The sequence below is a fragment of the Procambarus clarkii genome, chromosome 69 (assembly GCF_040958095.1).
Source record: "Procambarus clarkii isolate CNS0578487 chromosome 69, FALCON_Pclarkii_2.0, whole genome shotgun sequence".
NCBI lineage: Eukaryota > Metazoa > Arthropoda > Malacostraca > Decapoda > Cambaridae > Procambarus > Procambarus clarkii.
The window spans coordinates 10293322-10314533 of record NC_091218.1 but is presented as its reverse complement, the minus strand read 5'-3'; the positions used below and the strand labels follow the sequence as shown (position 1 = coordinate 10314533).

At 46.3% G+C, this 21212-nt stretch overlaps 1 protein-coding gene across 1 annotated transcript; it reads left to right on the top strand.

Moving 5' to 3' along the window:
- The first annotated feature begins 919 nt into the window (after nucleotides 1–919).
- Nucleotides 920–2473, top strand: LOC138355811 (vesicle-associated protein-like). The gene has a single exon (XM_069311344.1). The coding sequence runs from the start codon at nucleotides 920–922 to the stop codon at nucleotides 2471–2473; it is 1554 nt and encodes a 517-aa protein (XP_069167445.1).
- Nucleotides 2474–21212: the final 18739 nt, after the last annotated feature.

The following is a 21212-nucleotide window of genomic DNA, read 5'->3' as shown; positions in this document are numbered from 1 at the left end:
CTGTTGTGGACCATAATGGCCATGCTGTGGACTATAATGGCCCGGTTGTGGACCATAATGGCCCTGTTGTGAACCATAATGACTGTTGTGGACCATAATGGCCCTGTTGTGGACTATAATGGCTCTGTTGTGGACCATAATGACATTTGTGGACCATAATGGCCCTGTTGTGGACCATAATGACCCTGTTGTGGACCATAATGGCTCTGTTGTGGACCATAATGACTGTTGTGGACCATAATGGCCCTGTTGTGGACCATAATGACTGTTGTGGACCATAATGGCCCTGTTGTGGACCATAATGGCTCTGTTGTGGACCATAATGACCCTGTTGTGGACCATAATGGCTCTGTTGTGGACCATAATGGCCCTGTTGTGGACCATAACGGCCCTATTGTGGACCTTAATGGCCCTGTTGTGGACCATAATGGCTCTGTTGTAGACCATAATGACTGTTGTGGACCATAATGGCCCTGTTGTGGACCATAATGGCCCTGTTGTGGACCATAATGACTGTTGTGGACCATAATGACTGTTGTGGACCATAATGGCCCTGTTGTGGACCATAATGGCCTTGTTGTGGACCATAATGGCCCTGTTGTGGACCATAATGGCCCTGTTGTGGACCATAATGACTCTGTTGTGGACCATAATGACTGTTGTGGACCAAAATGGCTCTGTTGTGGACCATAATGACCCTGTTGTGGACCATAATGGCCCTGTTGTGGACCATAATGACCCTGTTGTGGAGCATAATGGCTCTGTTGTGGACCATAATGACTGTTGTGGACCATAATGGCCCTGTTGTGGACCATAATGGCCCTGTTGTGAACCATAATGGCCATGTTGTGAACCATAATGACTGTTGTGGACCATAATGGCTCTGTTGTGGACCAAAATGGCCCTGTTGTGGACCATAATGACTGTTGTGGACCATAATGGCCCTGTTGTGGACCATAATGACCCTGTTGTGGACCATAATGGCCCTGTTGTGGACCATAACGGCCCTGTTGTGGACCTTAATGGCCCTGTTGTGGACCATAATGGCCCTGTTGTGGACCATAATGGCCCTGTTGTGGACCATAATGACCCTGTTGTGGACCATAATGGCTCTGTTGTGGACCATAATGACCCTGTTGTGGACCATAATGGTACTCCTGTGGACCATAATGGCCCTCTTGTGGACCATAATGGCCTTGTTGTGGACCATAATGGCCCTGTTGTGGACCATAATGGCCCTGTTGTGGACCATAATGACCCTTTTGTGGACCATAATGGTACTCCTGTGGACCATAATGGCCCTCTTGTGGACCATAATGGCCCTCTTGTGTACCATAATGGCCCTGTTGTGGACCATAATGGCTCTGTTGTTGACCATAATGGCTCTGTTGTGGACCATAATGGCTCTGTTGTGGACCATAATGGCCCTCTTGTGGACCATAATGGCCCTGTTGTGGACCATAATGACCCTGTTGTGGACCATAATGGCCCTGTTGTGGACCATAATGGCCCTGTTGTGGACCATAATGGCCCTCTTGTGGACCATAATGGCCCTGTTGTGGACCATAATGGCCCTCTTGTGGACCATAATGACCCTGTTGTGGACCATAATGGCCCTCTTGTGGACCATAATGGCCCTCTTGTGGACCATAATGGCTCTGTTATGGACCATAATGGCCCTCTTGTGGACCATAATGGCCCTCTTGTGGACCATAATGGCTCTGTTATGGACCATAATGGCCCTCTTGTGGACCATAATGGCCCTCTTGTGGACCATAATGGCTCTGTTATGGACCATAATGGCCCTCTTGTGGACCATAATGGCCCTGTTGTGGACCATAATGGCCCTGTTGTGGACCATAATGGCTCTGTTGTGGACCATAATGGCCCTCTTGTGGACCATAATGGCCCTCTTGTGGACCATAATGGCCCTCTTGTGGACCATAATGGCCCTCTTGTGGACCATAATGGCCCTCTTGTGGACCATAATGGCCCTCTTGTGGACCATAATGGCCCTCTTGTGGACCATAATGGCCCTCTTGTGGACCATAATGGCTCTGTTGTGGACCATAATGGCCCTCTTGTGGACCATAATGGCCCTGTTGTGGACCATAATGGCCCTCTTGTGGACCATAATGGCCCTGTTGTGGACCATAATGGCCCTGTTGTGGACCATAATGGCCCTCTTGTGGACCATAATGGCCCTCTTGTGGACCATAATGGCCCTCTTGTGGACCATAATGGCCCTCTTGTGGACCATAATGGCCCTGTTGTGGACCATAATGGCCCTGTTGTGGACCATAATGGCCCTCTTGTGGACCATAATGGCCCTCTTGTGGACCATAATGGCCCTCTTGTGGACCATAATGGCCCTCTTGTGGACCATAATGACCCTGTAGTGGACCATAATGGCAGCTTTTGTGATACTCGCCTTGGAAGTACTTCACAATATTTAATGTGTCATTGTCAATAATACACAACACTGGTGTGTGTGTGTGTACAGCCAGAGAGTGTACACTGTGAAGGTGTAGCTAAGTGTAGCACCCAGCCGGTGGTGGTGGTAATATTAACGCTAACATTAGCGGTTAACGTAAGACTCTTAAAAACAATGTACTTACTATATACAATGAGACGAATTGTGTCTGGGGCCATGAGAGAACATGTGTTGCGGAAACACATGTAGAGAACATGTTCTCTACATGTTCATGTTCTTCTAATTTAGAATCATGTGCAAAACATCTTCTTGTATTCGGTTCATCTTCTGTGTCTGAGGGATTGTAAAGGGTGGTGCTGCCAGCAACAGCCTCGATGATCAAGGAGAACTCTGGGATATACACATAGAGAGGTGTAGCGGAATTATCTGTGTGTCTACACTGATGTGAACTGTTGCCGGCTGTCCCTGTTAGTTTATTGTGCACCCCATACTCATCCTGTGAGTGGTAGTTTATTGTGCACCCCATACTCATCCTGTGAGTGGTGGTTTATTGTGCACCCCATACTCATCCTGTGAGTGGTGGTTTATTGTGCACCCCATACTCATCCTGTGAGTGGTGGTTTATTGTGCACCCCATACTCATCCTGTGAGTGGTGGTTTATTGTGCACCCCATACTCATCCTGTGAGTGGTAGTTTATTGTGCACCCCATACTCATCCTGTGAGTGCTAGTTTATTGTGCACCCCATACTCATCCTGTGAGTGCTAGTTTATTGTGCACCCCATACTCATCCTGTGAGTGGTGGTTTATTGTGCACCCCATACTCATCCTGTGAGTGGTAGTTTATTGTGCACCCCATACTCATCCTGTGAGTGGTGGTTTATTGTGCACCCCATACTCATCCTGTGAGTGGTGGTTTTTGTGCACCCCATACTCATCCTGTGTGTGGTAGTTTAATGTGCACCCCATACTCATCCTGTGAGTGGTGGTTTATTGTGCACCCCATACTCATCCTGTGAGTGGTGGTTTTTGTGCACCCCATACTCATCCTGTGTGTGGTAGTTTATTGTGCACCCCATACTCATCCTGTGAGTGCTAGTTTATTGTGCACCCCATACTCATCCTGTGAGTGGTGGTTTATTGTGCACCCCATACTCATTCTGTGAGTGGTAGTTTATTGTGCACCCCATACTCATCCTGTGAGTGGTGGTTTATTGTGCACCCCATACTCATCCTGTGAGTGGTGGTTTTTGTGCACCCCATACTCATCCTGTGTGTGGTAGTTTATTGTGCACCCCATACTCATCCTGTGAGTGCTAGTTTATTGTGCACCCCATACTCATCCTGTGAGTGGTGGTTTATTGTGCACCCCATACTCATTCTGTGAGTGGTAGTTTATTGTGCACCCCATACTCTTCCTGTGAGTGGTGGTTTATTGTCCACCCCATACTCATCCTGTGAGTGGTAGTCTATTGTGCACCCCATACTCATCCTGTGAGTGGTAGTTTATTGTGCACCCCATACTCATCCTGTGTGTGGTGGTTTATTGTGCACCCCATACTCATCCTGTGAGTGGTAGTTTATTGTGCACCCCATACTCATCCTGTGAGTGGTGGTTTATTGTGCACCCCATACTCATCCTGTGAGTGGTGGTTTATTGTGCACCCCACACTTATCCTGTGAGCGGTTGTTTATTGTGCACCCCATACTCATCCTGTGAGTGGTAGTTTATTGTGCACCCCATACTCATCCTGTGAGTGGTAGTTTATTGTGCACCCCATACTCTTCCTGTGAGTGGTAGTTTATTGTGCACCCCATACTCATCCTGTGAGTGGTAGTTTATTTTGCACCCCATACTCTTCCTGTGAGTGGTAGTTTATTGTGCACCCCATACTCATCCTGTGAGTGGTGGTTTATTGTGCACCCCATACTCATCCTGTGAGTGGTGGTTTATTGTGCACCCCATACTCATCCTGTGAGTGGTGGTTTATTGTGCACCCCATACTCATCCTGTGAGTGGTGGTTTATTATGCACCCCATACTCATCCTGTGAGTGGTGGTTTATTGTGCACCCCATACTCATCCTGTGAGTGGTGGTTTATTGTGCACCCCATACTCATCCTGTGAGTGGTGGTTTATTGTGCACCCCATACTCATCCTGTGAGTGGTGGTTTATTGTGCACCCCATACTCTTCCTGTGAGTGGTAGTTTATTGTGCACCCCATACTCATCCTGTGAGTGGTGGTTTATTGTGCACCCCATACTCTTCCTGTGAGTGGTAGTTTATTGTGCACCCCATACTCATCCTGTGAGTGGTGGTTTATTGTGCACCCCATACTCTTCCTGTGAGTGGTAGTTTATTGTGCACCCCATACTCATCCTGTGAGTGGTGGTTTATTGTGCACCCCATACTCTTCCTGTGAGTGGTAGTTTATTGTGCACCCCATACTCATCCTGTGAGTGGTGGTTTATTGTGCACCCCATACTCATCCTGTGAGTGGTGGTTTATTGTGCACCCCATACTCATCCTGTGAGTGGTGGTTTATTGTGCACCCCATACTCATCCTGTGAGTGGTGGTTTATTGTGCACCCCATACTCATCCTGTGAGTGGTGGTTTATTGTGCACCCCATACTCATCCTGTGAGTGGTGGTTTATTGTGCACCCCATACTCATCCTGTGAGTGGTGGTTTATTGTGCAGCCCATACTCATCCTGTGAGTGGTAGTTTATTGTGCACCCCATACTCATCCTGTGAGTGGTGGTTTATTGTGCACCCCATACTCATCCTGTGAGTGGTAGTTTATTGTGCACCCCATACTCATCCTGTGAGTGGTAGTTTATTGTGCACCCCATACTCATCCTGTGAGTGGTAGTTTATTGTGCCCCCCATACTCATCCTGTGAGTGGTAGTTTATTGTGCACCCCATACTCATCCTGTGAGTGGTGGTTTATTGTGCACCCCATACTCATCCTGTGAGTGGTGGTTTATTGTGCACCCCATACTCATCCTGTGAGTGGTGGTTTATTGTGCACCCCATACTCATCCTGTGAGTGGTGGTTTATTGTGCACCCCATACTCATCCTGTGAGTGGTGGTTTATTGTGCACCCCATACTCATCCTGTGAGTGGTGGTTTATTGTGCACCCCATACTCATCCTGTGAGTGGTGGTTTATTGTGCACTCCATACTCATCCTGTGAGTGGTGGTTTATTGTGCACTCCCTTCCTGATCAACTTGCTGGTTGGTCAGTGAGGCATTGTGGTGGTCTTAATAACCCTCCTGATGTTGATAGGTCTTAAGTCCAGCACCAAACTTGCTGGTTGGTCAGTAAGGTATTGTGGTGGCCTTAATAACCCTCCAGAGGTTGATAGGTCTTAAGTCCAACACCAAACTTGCTGGTTGGTCAGTAAGGTATTGTGGTGGTCTTAATAACCCCTCCAGAGGTTGATAGGTCTTAAGTCCAACACCAAACTTGCTGGTTGGTCAGTAAGGTATTGTGGTGGTCTTAATAACCTTCCAGAGGTTTAATAGGTAAAACAATTTTTGTTGCCTGGTCATAGAATTCTATTAAACCTGTGTGGCACGATTTACCATCCCTGAACCCATGTTGGTGGTGCGTTACAAAGTTATTTCCCTCCAGATGCTCTACGAGCCTTTTCCTCACGATCTTCTCCATCACCTTGCATGGTATACAAGTTAGGGAAACTGGAAACTGTGTGTGTGTATTCACCTAGTTGTGTTTGCGGGGGGTTGAGTTCTGGCTCTTTCGTCCCGCCTCTCAACTGTCAATCAATCAACAGTCTCCCCCCCCCCCCACAAACTCACAGGAAGCAGCCCGTAACAGCTGTCTATTTCCCAGGAACTAATTTTTTTTTTACTGATAGATGAACAGAAGCATCAGTATGAAAGAAACTCTGCCTATATGTTTCCGCAATCGCCGGGAATCGATCCCCGGGCCCTTTAATACGAATCCCAAGCGCTGTCACCAGGCCCCTATAAACACACACCACCAGGTGTGTGTGTGTGTGTGTGTGTGTGTGTGTGTGTGTGTGTGTGTGTGTGTGTGTGTGTGTGTATGTGTGTGTGTGTGTGTGTGTGTGTGTGTGTGTGTGTGTGTGTGTGTGTGTGTGTGTGTGTGTGTGTGTGTGTGTGTGTGTGTGTGTGTGCGTGTGTGTGTGTGTATTCACCTATTTGTACTCATCTATTTGTGCTTGCGGGGGTTGAGCTCTGGCTCTTTGGTCCCGCCTCTCAACCGTCAATCAACTGATGTACAGGTTCCTGAGCCTACTGGGCTCTATCATATCTACATTTAAAACTGTGTATGAAGTCAGCCTCCACCACATCACTTCCTAATGCATTCCATCCGTTAACTACTCTGACACTGAAAAAGTTCCTTCTTACGTCTCTGTGGCTCATGTGGGTACTCAGTTTCCACCTGTGTCCCCTTGTTCGCGTCCCGCCAGTGTTGAATTGTTTATCCTTGTTTACCCGGTCGATTCCCCTGAGGATTTTGTTGGTTGGGATCATGTCTCCCCTTACTCTTCTGTCTTCCAGTGTCGTAAGTTGCATTTCCCGCAGCCTTTCCTCATAACTCATGCCTCTTAACTCTGGGACTACTCTAGAAGCATACCTTTCGACTTTTTCCAGCTTCGTCTTGTGCTTGACAAGGTACGGGCTCCATGCTGGGGCCGCATACTCCAGGATTGGTCTTACATATGTGGTGTACAAGATTCTGAATGATTCCTTACACAGGTTCCTGAACGCCGTTCTGATGTTAGCCAGCCTCGCATATGCCGCAGATGTTATTCTCTTTATGTGGGCTTCAGGAGACAGGTTTGGTGGGATATCAACTCCTAGATCTTTCTCTCTGTCTGTTTCATTAAGTACTTCATCTCCTATTCTGTATCCTGTGTCTGGCCTCCTGTTTCCACTACCTGGTTTCATTACTTAGCATTTACTCGGGTTGAACTTCAACAGCCATTTGTTGGACCATTCACTTAGTCTATCTAGGTTATCTTGTAGCCTCCTACTATCGTCCTCAGTTTGAATCCTCCTCATAATTTTTGCATCATCGGCAAACATTGAGAGGAACGAATCTATACCCTCTGGGAGATCATTGTGCAATCATATCATTGTGTGTGTGTGTGTGTATACAAAACGTTTGCTTTTTTGCAAAAATTAAGTGGTGATAATTTGAGTAGAAACCTGTACATCCGTCTGAGAGTGGTGATAATCCGGGTGTGAGAGATGTGGTCGTCACTCCCTGGATAATACAGCCGCCACACACACCGCCCTGGACGTCTTGGCTTAGACCAGTAGTTACACTAAGACCTTTGGTAACGTCCTCTCCAACTGCTCCTTCCCACCTGCCTCTCTCTCTCTCTCCCTTACCTAACATGTCCCAGTTTTTACCGAATCGACGAATGCGTTAAAAATGTGACTTTTAGTAAAAACTGAAGCACTGTATTGTTGACGTTTCCTAGACTTTGGCCTCGATAGGTTAGGTGGGTTGCTTGGGTTCGTACGCTTCTGGAGGGGAAACTGTTGTATTTTTGTTACCGAGGGTAAACAGGGGAACCTGGCTGAAATACCTAAGTATAATGAACAGCATTATGAGGCAATAAAGTGACTCGAACTGGCGACCTGGTGAGTCTCTGACGCCTGCCTTAACCACTCAGCCACGCTGGTACACATCTTCACCATCCTAGAACTCTATTGAAAGTTTATTGAACACCCTATGTCGGTCGGTCGGTCTCTCTGTCTGTCGGTCGGTCGGTCGATCGGTCGGTCGATCGGTCGGTCCGTCGGTCTCTCTGTCTGTCTGTCTGTCTGTCGGTCGGTCGGTCTCTCTGTCGGTCGGTCTGTCTGTCTGTCTGTCTGTCTGTCTGTCGGTCGGTCGGTCGGTCAGTCAGTCAGTCAGTCAGTCAGTCAGTCAGTCAGTCAGTCAGTCAGTCAGTCGGTCGGTCGGTCGGTCGGTCGGTCGGTCGGTCGGTCGGTCGGTCAGTCAGTCAGTCAGTCAGTCGGTCGGTCGGTCGGTCGGTCGGTCGGTCGGTCGGTCGGTCGGTCGGTCGGTCAGTCAGTCAGTCAGTCAGTCAGTCAGTCAGTCGGTCGGTCGGTCGGTCGGTCGGTCGGTCGGTCGGTCGGTCGGTCGGTCGGTCAGTCAGTCAGTCAGTCAGTCAGTCAGTCAGTCAGTCAGTCAGTCAGTCGGTCGGTCAGTCAGTCAGTCAAGTCAGTCAGTCGGTCGGTCGGTCGGTCGGTCGGTCAGTCAGTCGGTCGGTCGGTCGGTCGGTCGGTCGGTCGGTCGGTCAGTCAGTCAGTCAGTCAGTCAGTCAGTCGGTCGGTCGGTCGGTCGGTCGGTCGGTCGGTCAGTCAGTCAGTCAGTCGGTCGGTCGGTCGGTCGGTCGGTCGGTCGGTCGGTCGGTCAGTCAGTCAGTCAGTCAGTCAGTCAGTCAGTCAGTCGGTCGGTCGGTCGGTCGGTCTGTCGGTCGGTCGGTCGGTCAGTCAGTCAGTCAGTCAGTCAGTCAGTCAGTCAGTCAGTCAGTCGGTCGGTCGGTCGGTCGGTCGGTCGGTCGGTCGGTCGGTCGGTCGGTCAGTCAGTCAGTCAGTCAGTCAGTCAGTCAGTCAGTCAGTCGGTCGGTCGGTCGGTCGGTCGGTCGGTCGATCGGTCGGTCAGTACAGCTTTATGGCCTCTAAAACTCTGGGAAGATCTGGCGGCCATAGAGCGGGGCCCAACGAGGGGTTCACTAACAACCCAACTACACGCCATGGCCTTAAAATGGTTTCTATTGATAAATCACGCTATTGGTTTTTTCATTGCGATCAAGTATAATGTTTTTAATGCAATATGAATCCCCATGTGAGAATAGTCGAAGATCTCTTAGGTGTAATGAAGATCCTTGTGTCTATTTAGATGGCTTTCAAACGAGATAGTTACAGTTGGATTGTGTAGTTACAGCAATATCTGCCATCATACTCGTTCTGAAACACTACTGCACCTTCTGTGGGAGTACTGTGACACGGCCACATGTCCACACGGCCACATGTCCACTTTGCCCAACAAATGGGAAAGTTTCTTTCACCCTAAGTGCCCCTGTTACCTAGCAGTAAATAGGTACCTGGGAGTTAGTCAGCTGTCACGGGCTGCTTCCTGGGGTGTGTGTGTGTGGTGTGGAAAAAAAAGTAGATAGTAAACAGTTGATTGACAGTTGAGAGGCGGGCCGAAAGAGCAAAGCTCAACCCCCGCAAAAACACAACTAGTAAACACAACTAGTAAACACACGCATCATGTACTCGGAAAGATTACTAGAAACAGGAAAGATTACTGGAACTGAACCTCACGTCGCTGGAAGACAGGAGAGCTCGGGGAGACATGATCATTACCTACAAAATTCTCAGAGGAATTGACAGGGTAGATAAAGATAAACTGCTTAACACGAGTCGTACGCGAACAAGGGGTCACAGGTGGAAACTGAGTACCCAAATGAGCCACAGGAACGTTAGAAAGAACTTTTTCAGTGTCAGAGTAGTTAACAGGTGGAATGCATTAGGCAGTGATGTGGTGGAGGCTGACTCCATACACAGTTTCAAATGTAGATATGACAGAGACCAGTAGGCTCAGGAACCTGTACACCAGTTGACTGACAGTTGAGAGGCGGGACCAAAGAGCCAGAGCTCAACCCCCGAAAGCTCAACTAGGTGAATACAGCTAGGTGAGTACATAAATGATGTACTTAAGAGAGGTTAAACGAGAAACCTTTTTTCTTTGTACCTACGCCAACCGTCACTTGAGAACTTTCAAAATTGCCCAAACTGCAAATTGGACAAAACGTTATGATTTATTTCTCCATTACCTTAAAAGGAATAGTTTCATAATGGAGACAATAGGAACATCAGTGAGTGGCGTTCTTACTATGCCCGGCTTGCATTGTGACTACAAGTGAGGTTGTTTACATTCAATCAGCTGATTCAACCAGACGTAGGATAAGTCGAAGGTTTTGGCGGGAAATCCTCTGGCGGTGGAATAAAACAAACACCACCAATGTTCCACAGGCTATGGAAGTTAATGAACTCTGAACACAGCGTCCCACGCACTCTCACTTTCCTTCTGTTCAAGTCAAAATATATCCTCACACAGGAAATACAGCAAAAGTTATATGTAAATATTTATATAAACATTTCCATAATACATAACTGTTAGGATATATATAATTTACTTTAGGAAGTGTTTCATTATGAGAAGATTAATTTATTTGATACTTTAGCAGTAAATAGGTACCTGGGAGTTAGTCAGCTGTCACGGGCTGTTTCCTGGGGGTGGAGGCCTGGTCGAGGACCGGGCCGCGGGGACACTAAAGCCCCGAAATCATCTCAAGATAACCTCAAGATAGACAGGATACTCAACGGTGCCCAGGTTGACCTCAACAGGTTGTGACACTGAAGTGTTGGCGCCACAGACTGCCAACCCGCCCTCACAACACACGTCATTGTACGACAATGTGAGTTACGTGATATCATGGACAAATAAAATTCTATGGATTCCGTACTGAACATTTCATCTCCGCCATCTTCATGAACGCCGAGGGAGAGGCATGGGGGCCGAATCCCCCTTAAAGGAGCAATGAGGCCAACCCCTACCCACCCTCACCCCCGACTGACCTGGCCTCAACTCAGTGTCCAGCAGAGATAGAACCTTCCATTCTAACGATGAAGTACCCTGACGCATCTGTGCCTCGTCCAGATGTCTTCACAATATACCCCTGGACATGGGGCCAACAACAGGTGTTGTACTGCACATGTGTATCCACCCTCGGGGACCCCTCCATACACCTCGGTGCTCAACAGGTATGTGCTGTGACCAATCACAGGGAAGCAGTACAATTAATGTAGTACAGGCAGCTGGGAGGTCAGTACACAGCATCTGAGACGCCAAGCCTCTGGCGTAAGGTTGTTGTTGTTTAAGATTCGCTACTTGGAACAACACGTTCCAAGTAGCACGGGTTATGGTGAGCCCGTAGTGCCTCTGGCGTAGGGGCGCCTTGAGCTTCCTCAGAGAATTGGGTTCTATGCTCAATGGCATTACCAGAGAGCCAAAAGCGCGTAGTCTTCTGTGTGAGCGTCTCAGTGTGGTGATCCAGAGGGGTAATGCCGGCCGTGTCCTCGGTTCCTGTCAACAAGCTGAGGAGCTCCAAGAGATCCACAACCTTAAACCTTTCATTATATTCACCATCGTGTAACTTGTAACTTACAAATATAAAATAAAACATAGCGAAACATGAAGAGAAGTGTACCGGTGTTCCAAAGGAACCATGAAATTCTCCTAACAATTCCAGCCAAATGTTTTAAATGTCCTTTTCTCCGAGACTATGGGACCCCTTCGTCCAGCCTGGTGGAAGAAGGCTCTACTCATGACCCCAGTGTGTTCGATCCTCTCCCAGTACTGCAGCCACAATATTGCTCGGCCAATATATTTGCAGTGAGCCAATATACACAGACAAAGAGATGTTTGCAGAGCGGTCGCTGATGGCTGCAGGAGCCTCAGTCACGGTGTAACACGCCCTCACAGTCACGGTGAAACACGCCCTCACAGTCACGGTGAAACACGCCCTCACAGTCACGGTGTAACACGCCCTCACAGTCACGGTGTAACACGCCCTCACAGTCACGGTGTAACACGCCCTCACAGTCACGGTGTAACACGCCCTCACAGTCACGGTGTAACACGCCCTCACAGTCACGGTGTAACACGCCCTCACAGTCACGGTGTAACACGCCCTCACAGTCACGGTGTAACACGCCCTCACAGTCACGGTGTAACACGCCCTCACAGTCACGGTGTAACACGCCCTCACAGTCACGGTGTAACACGCCCTCACAGTCACACGCCCTCACAGCCACGGTGTAACACGCCCTTACAGGCACGGTGTAACACGCCCTCACAGTCACGGTGTAACACGCCCTCACAGTCACGGTGTAACACGCCCTTACAGGCACGGTGTAACACGCCCTCACAGTCACACGCCCTCACAGCCACGGTGTAACACGCCCTCACAGTCACGGTGTAACACGCCCTCACAGTCACGGTGTAACACGCCCTTACAGGCACGGTGTAACACGCCCTCACAGTCACACGCCCTCACAGCCACGGTGTAACACGCCCTCACAGCCACGGTGTAACACGCCCTCACAGTCACGGCCAATGGCTTCCCTCACAGTCACGGCCAATGGCCGCCCTCACAGTCACGGCCAAGGGCCACCCTCACAGTCACGGCCAAGGGCCGCCCTCACAGTCACGGCCAAGGGCCACCCTCACAGTCACGGCCAAGGGCCACCCTCACAGTCACGGCCAAGGGCCACCCTCACAGTCACGGCCAATGGCCACCCTCACAGTCACGGCCAATGGCCGCCCTCACAGTCACGGCCAAGGGCCACCCTCACAGTCACGGCCAAGGGCCACCCTCACAGTCACGGCCAATGGCCGCCCGCTACCATTGACTTTTAGCCACTAGTAGCGACGGTTTTAGCCCGTAGGTAAGGTGGGCTTCACAAGGCGAGGGTGTGTCAGGAGGCCGGGCGTGTCACCGAGCTTACTGGGGGCGTGAGAATGGTCGGTGCTTGACACGTCACCATGATGACCCGGAATGGGAATGGAAACCGTCGCCGGGGAATGACCCGGGAAATAACCAACCACAGGCCAGAGAACTTTTGAGATTCTGTGAGAAATTCTCGCTCAATCAACAGATTACAGAACCAACTAGGAACAAAAACACACTAGACTTGTTATTCACAAACAATGATGAACTAATCAGGGACATTACAATCTCAGATACTACATACTCAGACCATAAGCTCATTGAAGTGCGAACTAGCATAAATAACGGTAGTAGGTCTAAGAGACCCAACAAGCGAGATGAAGTATTCAATCAATTCAGTTTCAACAATAAGAGGATCGACTGGGAAAAAATAAATGTAGACCTTGCAACCATTTAATGGGAGACGGTCTTAAGCGACAAAACTCCCACACAGGGAATAGCTCAACTGACAGCTGAAGCTTACAAGGTGCGCTTGAAGCACGTGCCTGTGAGGAGGGGCAGAAAGAGGACCACTCCAGAAAGAGAACGCAGACGACTGTACAGGAGAAGGAAAAAAATAACGGAAATGCTTCGGCAGACACAACTATCACAAGCAAGGAAAATAAGCCTAAGCAGGGAGATCGAAGAAATAGAACAAACGTTGAAGCGATCATATGAGTCGGAGGAAATGGAATTGGAACAGAAAGCTATACAAGAGATAAGAAAAAATCCGAAATATTTTTTCACATACGCAAAATCAAAATCAAAAACCTCGACCAGTATTGGACCGTTAAATATAAATGAAAGTACGTACACAGAGGACAACAAAGAGATTAGTGAAATTCTAAGAAGCCAGTATGAGGCTATGTTTAGCACACCAATAAACAACATGAAAGTTGATGACCCAGACAGCTTCTTTATGAATGACATTCAAGCTGCAGATAATATAACGGATATTACCACAAACTCGGAAGACTTTGAAAGAGAAATTGACAATATGCCTATGCACTCAGCTTCTGGGCCTGACTCATGGAATTCAATATTCATAAAGAAATGTAAAGTACCAGTAGCGCGAGCAATCAGCGTAATATGGAGAAAGAGCCTGGATACAGGGGAGATACCAGCAGCACTTAAATCTGCAGATATAGCTCCTTTGCACAAGGGGGGGAGTAAAGCCTTGGCAAAAAATTATAGGCCAGTTGCACTAACATCACACATAATAAAAGTGTTTGAAAGAGTGATTAGAAACAAATTTCTACTTTTATGGAAAACAATGAGTTGCACAACCCAGGACAACATGGATTTAGAGCGGGAAGATCCTGTCTGTCACAGTTACTCAACCACTATGACAAAATCACATAAGCTCTAGAAGAAAAGCAAAATGCAGATGTTGTATACACAGACTTTACAAAGGCGTTCAACAAATGTGACCATGGGGTGATAGCACGCAAAAGGAGGTCAGTGGGAATAACTGGAAAAGTAGGACGCTGGATACTCAATTACCTGTCGAACAGAACACAAAGAGTAACAGTCAATCAGATAAAATTGAGTCCAAGCGATGTTAAAAGCTCTGTACCTCAAGGTACAGTCCTTGCACCGCTACTGTTCCTTATTCTCATATCTGATATAGACAAAAATACACGCCGCAGCTTCGTGTCGTCCTTTGCAGATTACACAAAAATCAGCATGAAAATTACCTCTGCTGAAGACATTGAAAAATTACAAGCAGATGTCAACAAAGTTTTCGATTGGGCATCAGAAAATGACATGATGTTTAACAGTGATAAATTTCTAGTACGGCAAAAATGAGGATCTGAAACATAATACAGGGTACAAAACACAATCGTATCTTCCCATAGTAGAAAAACAGCATGTCAAGGATTTGGGAATAATGATGTCCGACGATCTAACGTTTAGGGAGCATAACCAAGCAAATATTGCGTCAGCCAGAAAAATGATCGGATGGATTACGAGAACTTTCAAATCCAGGGATCCCATCACAATGGTTGTATTCTTCAAGTCACTTGTGTTGTCCCATCTCGAGTACTGCTCGGTACTCACTTCCCCCTTCAGAGCAGGAGAGATTGCTGAAATAGAGGGAATACAGAGAACATATACGGCACGCATAGACGAGATAAAACACCTAAATTATTGGGATCGTCTCAAAGCTCTCGAAATGTACTCACTAGAAAGGAGACGAGAGAGATACCAAATAATATACACATGGAAAATACTGGAGGGACTGGTCCTAAATCTCACAGTAAAATAACAACGTACTGGAGTGAACGATATAATAGAAAATGCAGAATAGAACCAGTGAAGAGCAGGGGTACCATGGGCACAATCAGAGAACACTGTATAAACATCAGAGGTCCGCGGTTGTTCAACACCCTCCCAGCGAGTATAAGAAATATTGCCGGAACAACCGTGGACATCTTCAAGAGAAAACTGGACTGTTTTCTAAGAGAAGTGCCGGACCAACCGGGCTGTGGTGGGTATGTGGGCCTGCGGGCCGCTCCAAGCAACAGCCTGGTGGACCAAACTCTCACAAGTCGAGCCTGGCCTCAGGCCGAGCTTGGGGAGTAGAAGAACTCCAAGAACCCCATCAAGCAGGTATCAAGCAGATGTGATGTTATTATTTTAGATTCAGTTACTCGGAACAAAACGTTCGAAGTAGCACGGGCTATGGTGAGCCCGTAGTGGACTTACCTTTCACAGGAGCGTGGCAAGTAGCACGGGCTATGGTGAGCCCGTAGTGGACTTACCTAGCGCAGGAGCGGGGCAAGTAGTCCGGGCTATGGTGAGCCCCTAGTGGACTTACCTGGCACTGGAGCGGGGCAAGTAGCACGGGCTATGGTGAGGCCCTAGTGGACTTACCTGGCACAGGAGCGGGGCAAGTAGCACAGGCTATGGTGAGCCCGTAGTGGACTTACCTGGTACAGGAGCGGGCCAAGTAGCACGGGCTATGGTGAGCCCGTAGTGGACTTACCTGGCACAGGAGCGGGGCAAGTAGCACGAGCTATGGTGAGCCCGTAGTGGACTTACCTGGTACAGGAGCGGGGCAAGTAGCACGGGCTATGGTGAGCCCGTAGTGGACTTACCTGGCACAGGAGCGGGGCAAGTAGCACGGACTATGGTGAGCCTCTAGTGGACTTACCTGGCACAGGAGCGGTGCTGCAACTGTAAGGAAGCCATGATGTGACTCAGGCCTTACAGAATTATGTATAGTGACTTGTTGGTTATGTATAGTGACGTGTTGGTTATGTATAGTGACTTGTTGGTTTTGTATAGTGACGTGTTGGTTATGTATAGTGAGGTGTTTGTTATGTATAGTGACGTGTTGGTTATGTATAGTGAGGTGTTGGTTATGTATATAGTGAGGTGTTGGTAATGTATAGTGAGGTGTTGGTTATGTATATAGTGAGGTGTTGGTAATGTATAGTGACGTGTTGGTTATGTATAGTGACGTGTTGGTTATGTATAGTGAGGTGTTGGTTATGTATAGTGAGGTGCTGGTTATGTATAGTGAGGTGCTGGTTATGTATAGTGAGGTGTTGGTTATGTATAGTGACGTGTTGGTTATGTATAGTGAGGTGTTGGTTATGTATAGTGAGGTGCTGGTTATGTATAGTGACGTGTTGGTTATGTATAGTGAGGTGTTGGTTATGTATAGTGAGGTGCTGGTTATGTATAGTGACGTGTTGGTTATGTATAGTGAGGTGTTGGTTACGAATAGTGACGTGTTGGCTATGTATAGTGACGTGTTGGTTATGTATAGTGAGGTGTTGGTAATGTATAGTGACGTGTTGGTTATGTATAGTGACGTGTTGGTTATGTATAGTGAGGTGTTGGTTATGTATAGTGAGGTGCTGGTTATGTATAGTGAGGTGTTGGTTATGTATAGTGAGGTGTTGGTTATGTATAGTGAGGTGTTAGTTATGTATAGTGAGGTGCTGGTTATGTATAGTGAGGTGTTAGTTATGTATAGTGAGGTGTTGGTTATGTATAGTGAGGTGTTGGTTATGTATAGTGACGTGCTGGTTATGTATAGTGACGTGTTGGTTATGTATAGTGAGGTGTTGGTTATGTATAGTGAGGTGTTGGTTATGTATAGTGAGGTGCTGGTTATGTATAGTGAGGTGTAGGTTATGTATAGTGAGGTGTTGGTTATGTATAGTGAGGTGCTGGTTATGTATAGTGAGGTGTAGGTTATGTATAGTGAGGTGTTGGTTATGTATAGTGAGGTGTAGGTTATGTATAGTGAGGTGTTGGTTATGTATAGTGAGGTGTTGGTTATGTATAGTGACGTGTTGGTTATGTATAGTGACGTGTTGGTTATGTATAGTGAGGTGTTGGTTATGTATAGTGAGGTGTTGGTTATGTATAGTGACGTGTTGGTTATGTATAGTGACGTGTTGGTTATGTATAGTGAGGTGTTGGTTACGAATAGTGACGTGTTGGTTATGTATAGTGACGTGTTGGTTATGTATAGTGAGGTGTTGGTAATGTATAGTGACGTGTTGGTTATGTATAGTGACGTGTTGGTTATGTATAGTGAGGTGTTGGTTATGTATAGTGAGGTGCTGGTTATGCATAGTGAGGTGTTGGTTATGTATAGTGAGGTGTTGGTTATGTATAGTGAGGTGTTAGTTATGTATAGTGAGGTGCTGGTTATGTATAGTGAGGTGTTAGTTATGTATAGTGAGGTGTTGGTTATGTATAGTGAGGTGTTGGTTATGTATAGTGACGTGCTGGTTATGTATAGTGACGTGTTGGTTATGTATAGTGAGGTGTTGGTTATGTATAGTGAGGTGTTGGTTATGTATAGTGAGGTGCTGGTTATGTATAGTGAGGTGTAGGTTATGTATAGTGAGGTGTTGGTTATGTATAGTGAGGTGCTGGTTATGTATAGTGAGGTGTAGGTTATGTATAGTGAGGTGTTGGTTATGTATAGTGAGGTGTAGGTTATGTATAGTGAGGTGTTGGTTATGTATAGTGAGGTGTTGGTTATGTATAGTGACGTGTTGGTTATGTATAGTGACGTGTTGGTTATGTATAGTGAGGTGTTGGTTATGTATAGTGAGGTGTTGGTTATGTATAGTGACGTGTTGGTTATGTATAGTGACGTGTTGGTTATGTATAGTGAGGTGTTGGTTATGTATAGTGACGTGTTGGTTATGTATAGTGAGGTGCTGGTTATGTATAGTGAGGTGTTGGTTATGTATAGTGACGTGTTGGTTATGTATAGTGACGTGTTGGTTATGTATAGTGAGGTGTTGGTTATGTATAGTGAGGTGTTGGTTATGTATAGTGAGGTGCTGGTTATGTATAGTGAGGTGTTGGTAATGTATAGTGAGGTGTTGGTTATGTATAGTGACGTGTTGGTTATGTATAGTGACGTGTTGGTTATGATAGTGACGTGTTGGTTATGTATAGTGACGTGTTGGTTATGTATAGTGACGTGTTGGTTATGTATAGTGAGGTGTTGGTTATGTATAGTGAGGTGTTGGTTATGTATAGTGAGGTGTTGGTTATGTATAGTGAGGTGCTGGTTATGTATAGTGACGTGTTGGTTATGTATAGTGAGGTGTTGGTTATGTATAGTGAGGTGCTGGTTATGTATAGTGACGTGTTGGTTATGTATAGTGAGGTGTTGGTTATGTATAGTGAGGTGCTGGTTATGTATAGTGACGTGTTGGTTATGTATAGTGAGGTGCTGGTTATGTATAGTGAGGTGCTGGTTATGTATAGTGACGTGTTGGTTATGTATAGTGAGGTGTTGGTTATGTATAGTGAGGTGCTGGTTATGTATAGTGAGGTGTTGGTTATGTATAGTGAGGTGCTGGTTATGTATAGTGACGTGTTGGTTATGTATAGTGAGGTGTTGGTTATGTATAGTGAGGTGCTGGTTATGTATAGTGACGTGTTGGTTATGTATAGTGAGGTGCTGGTTATGTATAGTGAGGTGCTGGTTATGTATAGTGAGGCGCTGGTTATGTATAGTGAGGTGTAGTTGGGTGCCAAGACAGAGGTCAGGACACGGGAGCCAATACCCTGGGGTGACCCTGGGTCAATATTAGGGCCCAAAAGGTCATTCATGTATACCAAATTTTGCCATGTATAGAACACCATCCTGAAGCTTAGACTTGTACTGCAAGTACCAAGTGTGGTCTTCTTGGCTTGTTTATGTTGCGTTACCTGTTGTGTTGTGTTTAGTGTTACCTGTGGTGTAGTGTTGCTCCACAACAGGACCCGTCAACGGCTGTCATGTGTGTGGGAAAGTTGATTCATTAACCGGTGAGCTGGAGACGACCAAGTTGTTCCCCGCCACAAGTTGCCAAGTCTCTGTTGGTCCCCAAGCTGAGGCGGGAACACCACACGGCGGTACCTGTTGGGCACCAGACGCATAGACATGCGTGCCACTCATGTGAGCACGACCCATGTGAGTAGTCGCACGACCCATGTGAGCAGTTGCACGACCCATGTGAGCAGTCACACGACCCATGTGAGCAGTCGTACGACCCATGTGAGCAGTCGTACGACCCATGTGAGCAGTCGTACGACCCATGTGAGCAGTCGTACGACCCATGTGAGCAGTCGTACGACCCATGTGAGCAGTCGTACACCCCATGTGAGCAGTCGTACAACCCATGTGAGCAGTCGCCCGACCCATGTGAGCAGTCGCCCGACCCATGTGAGCAGTCGTACGACCCATGTGAGCAGTCGTACGACCCATGTGAGCAGTCGTACAACCCATGTAAGCAGTCACACAACCGCTCATTGTGAGCAGTCGCACTCCCCCGTCCAATGCGTTCCTAAATGATCTGCTATTCCCATCACTGGTAAATAACAGGAATAGTTTAAATAACGAAATAAAAACCAATGAAAAAATAAAAAAATCTTTACTCACGAAATAAACGGTATGGTAGATGACACAGCTCACTTCCAATGCAATGTCACATGAAATAATAAAATCTAAATGAAAATAATTCGATATCTAAGAAAATTCAATTTAACAATGCAATCTGGAAATATTTAGTATAGCGTGTGTTGCTTTAACGTCCAACAGATGGTGCTGTTTAACAAAAAAGTATGTTTTTACCTGTCACAAGTGTAAAATCTATATAGTAAGCATATAAAAACACGCTCGTATGCGAATGGAATGTTGTGTCAAAATTTCAAAGCAATCGATTTAGAGCTTATGGAGATTTGAGACTTTTAACATATATGTATATATAAATATATATATATATATATATATATATATATATATATATATATATATATATATATATATATATATATATATATATATATATATATATATATATATATATATATATATAGTAGCCAGAACGCACTTCTCAGCCTACTATGCAAGGCCCGATTTGCCTAATAAGCTAAGTTTTCCTGAATTAATATATTTTCTCTAATTTTTTTCTTATGAAATGATAAAGCTACCCATTTCATTATGTATGAGGTCAATTTTTTTTTATTGTAGTTAAAATTAAGGTAGATATATGACCGAACCTAACCAACCCTACCTAACCTAACCTAACCTAATGGAGCCCTGTTGCATAAGCAACAGGGCTCCATTAAGGAACATATAATCTCTTCCCACAACCAAACCATCGCCAGAGAAATCAACACAGTCGCTAGTAAACAACACAGAAATCATCGATAGATACAGCGATAGCAGGCGGCTTGACGTCTGCGAGGCACTACACATCAAGAAGTCAACACTAGCAATCAACAGCCAATTAATGCACAACTATATTCTACCCACCTCAAGACTCCGCTCCAATATAGAAGCATCAAGAAATATGGACCAATAGGCTTTCTACAATCACTTCCATTCAATACCCATTGTTTCGTGTTCTGTCTTGTGTTTAGGAATTTAATACCCTATTAATACCACCTCACCCCATCCACCTCACTCAAATGTAGATATAAACAAATCGAAGATGTGTAAGTTCTATTCAGTTGTGTATGTGTAAACTAAAGTCTTTGAAAATGTAATAAGTTTTACGAAACGCGCTCAAGTGTCGCGTCAGACTAGAAATAAAAATGAATTTTGGAGAATTGATTTTTGAATTACCACCAACAGTGAAAATAAACGTACGAAAGATCGAGAAAATTTGTGTTAGAATTATTAATCATACTTTTTCGGTCATATTTAATAATATATGTCTACAGGAAACTCTGCTAC

Bases quoted from the DNA above. Each gene is read 5' to 3' on its own strand.
- LOC138355811 (XM_069311344.1), top strand. From the start codon at position 920: ATGACTGTTGTGGACCATAATGGCCCTGTTGTGGACCATAATGACCCT.